This window comes from Pteropus alecto, unplaced genomic scaffold, assembly GCF_000325575.1.
Source record: "Pteropus alecto unplaced genomic scaffold, ASM32557v1 scaffold43, whole genome shotgun sequence".
Classification (NCBI taxonomy): Eukaryota; Metazoa; Chordata; class Mammalia; order Chiroptera; family Pteropodidae; genus Pteropus; species Pteropus alecto.
The window spans coordinates 5796144-5800400 of record NW_006435764.1 but is presented as its reverse complement, the minus strand read 5'-3'; the positions used below and the strand labels follow the sequence as shown (position 1 = coordinate 5800400).

Here is a 4257-nt window from a genome sequence, read left to right as displayed (position 1 = left end):
GGCCTCTGATTGGCCCGCTCAACACCCCCAACCCCTGCTCCTTGGGCCCACCTCTTCATGCCCCCATAGCCCTAGGTCGCTTCCCGCCCCAGGCTACCTGACTCCTCCCCACCTCTTGGGAAACCTGGCTCTCTGGCATCTCTGAAGCAAACCCCTTGATTGAAGGAACCCCACCCATCTTGTGGTTGAAGGATATGGATTTCACGTTTTAGGCCCACACCCACTTTACATACCATATCCCTGGACCCACTCCTACAAACACACGCACACGCACACGCACATACACACATACACACACACACACACACACACACACATAGGCCTAGAATGGGGAGGGTAGAGGTAGGGAGCTTGGCTTAAAGGGGGCTAGTTCTGGGAGAGCCCGGACTCCCGAGCTTTCCAACTTCTCCATTCCTGAGGAGGCACCTTGGTCTGTTTCAAAAACACGGCCAGTGCTACCCAAAAAGTTTTACCTTCGTGATCGCGTTAGTTTTCTCACGGTAGTTTTCTCCGTGTGGAAAGTACTGCTGTTCCCTTTTACGAGTAGGGAAACTGAGGCTTGGAGGGGATCACTTGCTTGATGTCCTGTACTTGGGATACATGATCTAGGATCAGGATCTAGTAAGTGGCAGAGCTGAGGCTTGAGCTCAGGCCGGGGAGATCCCAATGCAGGCAGTCACTGTGCTCCCGCCCCCGCACAGCTGTGGCAGTTTGGGGAGTGGGTGGACGTCGTCGTGGATGACCTGCTGCCCATCAAGGACGGGAAGCTGGTGTTCGTGCACTCTGCCCAAGGCAATGAGTTCTGGAGCGCCCTGCTCGAGAAGGCCTATGCCAAGTGAGTAGGGGCCCTGGGGACAGCTGCGGGCCGCTCTGGGGTTCCGGGTCCTAAGTGGTACGGGGGCACTGACCTGGGACCACCCACAGGGTAAATGGCAGCTACGAGGCCCTATCAGGTGGCAGCACCTCGGAGGGCTTTGAGGACTTCACAGGCGGTGTCACCGAGTGGTATGAGCTGCGCAAGGCGCCCAGCGACCTCTACCAAATCATCCTCAAGGCGCTGGAGCGGGGCTCCTTGCTGGGCTGCTCCATTGACGTGAGTGCTCTGAGCCTGTCCCTCGAGCCCTGACCCTCAGCCTCCAGCCAGTGACCTGTCTCGTCTTTCAGCGGTTCCCTCTCCCAGCCTAGCCCAGCCTCACTGTTAACCCAGGCGTTACTCCAGACCCCGTCCTTCACCCCACACCATCTGGAGCCTCACCCGGCTTCATCCATCACTTCAGTCCCGTCGTCCTCCACCTCCGTGCCTGGCATCATTCCTGTCCGCCAGACCGCAGCTTATTTTCCTGACCTTCCGCTCCTCGTTCCTGTCCTCTAACGCCATGCCCATTGCTGTCCGGTTCACTGGCTTAGATCTCAGCTCTTCCCTAGTCCTAGCTCCTGTCAACCTAGCCTCACTCCTGCGCTCACTGAATTCACTCTTCTGTTCCCACGACTCATCCTCAGACCTCGTCCTTGGTAACGGGCTCTGCCCCCACCATCACTGCATCCTCTGCTCTAACCCCATGTGTTTGCACAGGGTCTGGCCAGCTCTGGCCAAAAGCGGTATCAGTGGGTACGCCCAGGCGCCCCCTACTAGTGGTGGCATTGGTGGAGGCACCTGGGTGGAGGCCCCTGTGCCCAGCCTGTGAGCATCTGCAGGGCATCTGACCCGGTACCTAGGGACAGCATGTATGTGTCGAGATAATGAGTTGAAAGAGATCAGGGGCTCTGCCTGCCACTGCCAATAGCTGCTGTATGTGCAAGGGTGGATGTCCAAGACCTCAGGGCTCATCTCTGGCCTGGGGGTGGGGGACGCTGACCAGGTCTCTGGAACCTCACCCCTGACCACTGTACATGTGTCTTTGTGCAGATCTCCAGTGTTCTAGACATGGAAGCCGTCACCTTCAAGAAGCTGGTGAAGGGCCACGCTTATTCTGTGACTGGGGCCAAGCAGGTACTGCCGGGGCCTCCCTGCTCCTGCTCTTTCCTGCCCCTCTGGCCTGTGACCAGGTTGTGGGAGGAGCTGGCTCTCCTGTAGTAGCATTTTTATGTCTCCTGGGGACTTTCGTCCTGATATGTTTATCTTGTCCTGCCCTTTCTTGCTGTGGTTTGTGTACATAGCTGCCTCCCTCATGGTAAATCCCTGGCATTTCCACTTCCGGTGTGTGGTATGCTGGGCTCTTGATGGGGCTGGGCAAGACCGAAGTGGGGTAAAGGGGTGTTAACGTGCATGCTGGAGGCAGGTGCTGATGGGAGCTCTGGGAACAGGTGAACTACCAGGGCCAGATGGTGAGCCTGATCCGGATGCGGAACCCGTGGGGCGAGGTGGAGTGGACAGGAGCCTGGAGTGACCGGTGAGGGGCAGTGGGCGCTGGCCAGGAAGGCTTGGGGAGGCTGATCAGTGTCACTGGCATTTCTGCTCCAAGGTCTGCCAGCGTGGGGTGGGCTCAGGATTGACTAGAGGGGCCCATCTTCATGTTCCTGGGTCTGGGGACTGCCCCGACCAAGCGCAGGCCACGCTGGCCCCTGAGCCCAGCCTGTGCGCATGCTCAGGGCGTCTGACCTGGCTCTGACGAGGCAATCCCTGGAACTGGGATCTAGAGTCTTGACCTTGAGGAAGCCTCCTGACCTGGGCTATGGGAGGACAGGCCCCCAGGGACAGAGGCTGGGCCGGTCGGTGCCCAGCAGCCCCTGGCAGCACCCATCTCCCCACAGCTCCTCGGAGTGGAACAATGTGGACCCTTATGAACGCGAGCAGCTCCGGATCAAGATGGAGGACGGGGAGTTCTGGTGAGCTGCCCCCTCCTCAGTCTGGCTCCTCTCGGGGCCTCGTACCTCCCAAACCCCACAAATCCACCCCTTGCCACGTCCCTGTGTGTCGTGGCTGAGGACCGTGGCCCGCTTCTGCTCCTCGACCCCCAGGATGTCATTCCGAGACTTCATGCGCGAGTTCACCCGCCTGGAGATCTGCAACCTGACGCCCGACGCCCTCAAGAGCCGGACTTTCCGCAAATGGAACACCACCCTCTACGATGGCACCTGGCGGCGGGGGAGCACCGCGGGGGGCTGCCGGAACTACCCAGGTGACCTGAGCAGGGCACGCAAGGCGTGCAGGGGTGGGGTCCAGGCCCCGCCGCCTCCTGGCTGGAGGGCCCCAGGCGCGGCGCGTCTTCTTGCTGAGCCTCAGCTCCTCACCGTAAGAGGGATAGTTGCGCTGACCTCTCGAATTTGCTTTGAGGGGTAAAATATCGAATGTCTGTAAATTCTAAAGATCCACGTTGGCCTCCGCATCCTAGGGCCTGAGCTTGGGGTACTAACAAGGAGAGAAGGCGTTGTTGCCATCCAGCCACTCGCTGTCACTCCTCAATCCGAGACCTTCCTTCCGACCCCGTCTTCCTCCCTGATGCTTCTGCGACCTTTGCCTGGGCTTCTAGATCCGGGTGGATGACTCGGTCCACGGCCTGGCCGCTCGGTTTCTTGCCATCCTCACCTGCAGCAAGCTTTTCCTGCACCTTAGTTCAGCCACCACCCCTAGCGCAGGCTGGAGCGGTCCCGGCGGGCGCGCGGACCTGCCTTCGACCCTCGCAGCCCTTACTGTGCGTGCTCCGCCGCGGCGAACTGTCTCATCTGTCGAACCCACTACTTCTGCATCGTCCTTCATCCCCTATCTCGTCCCCTCCTAACCAGGTTCCAGTCATCTTTTAAATCTCGCCCCTGTAGACACTCTTAGCTTCCTGGTTCCTGTCTCCCTCTGCTCCCCATGATCCTAGCCAAACCCTCTTCCCTGGCCTCGGACCCCCTGAATGCGGCCAGAAAGACAGCACACGACTGCGGCAGGATTTTCCCCGGAAATTCACGGCCACGAACCTTAAACGAGCACTTCGCACGGGCTGCGGGCGATTCCACCACCAGTTAGCGATGTCCGCACTCTCTCCTCAAACCTCCCTCCACTGTGACCTCATCGTGCGGGTCACGCTTTTATATTCCCACCTTCGAATCCCCCAGCCTGGCTGGACCTGTGCCATCTTTACTGCTTTCCCTCCTGTGACAGGGGCGGGACTGTCCCTGCTCATGGCCCTCGCCTCTGAAAGCCTTGCTGCTGCATCCATCGCCTCTCACGCCTGTGTCATTAGACGGAATCGCCCGTCTTAAGACAAAGCGACTCTCTCTTGCCCCACATCCCCACCCATTTCTCTGCTTCCCTTCAAAGCAGAATTTCTC

At 59.3% G+C, this 4257-nt stretch overlaps 1 protein-coding gene across 2 annotated transcripts in view; it reads left to right on the top strand.

The window, feature by feature from the left end:
• The window catches only part of CAPN1 (calpain 1), an 18793-nt gene that overhangs the window by 2749 nt on the left and 11787 nt on the right, over positions 1-4257 (top strand). For both annotated transcript variants that reach the window (XM_025046256.1, XM_006911115.3), the window contains exons 5-10: positions 702-835; positions 925-1093; positions 1907-1990; positions 2305-2390; positions 2752-2826; positions 2959-3119. In XM_025046256.1, the coding sequence (XP_024902024.1) occupies positions 702-835; positions 925-1093; positions 1907-1990; positions 2305-2390; positions 2752-2826; positions 2959-3119 (709 nt within the window). The remainder of the gene's footprint in view (positions 1-701; positions 836-924; positions 1094-1906; positions 1991-2304; positions 2391-2751; positions 2827-2958; positions 3120-4257) is intronic.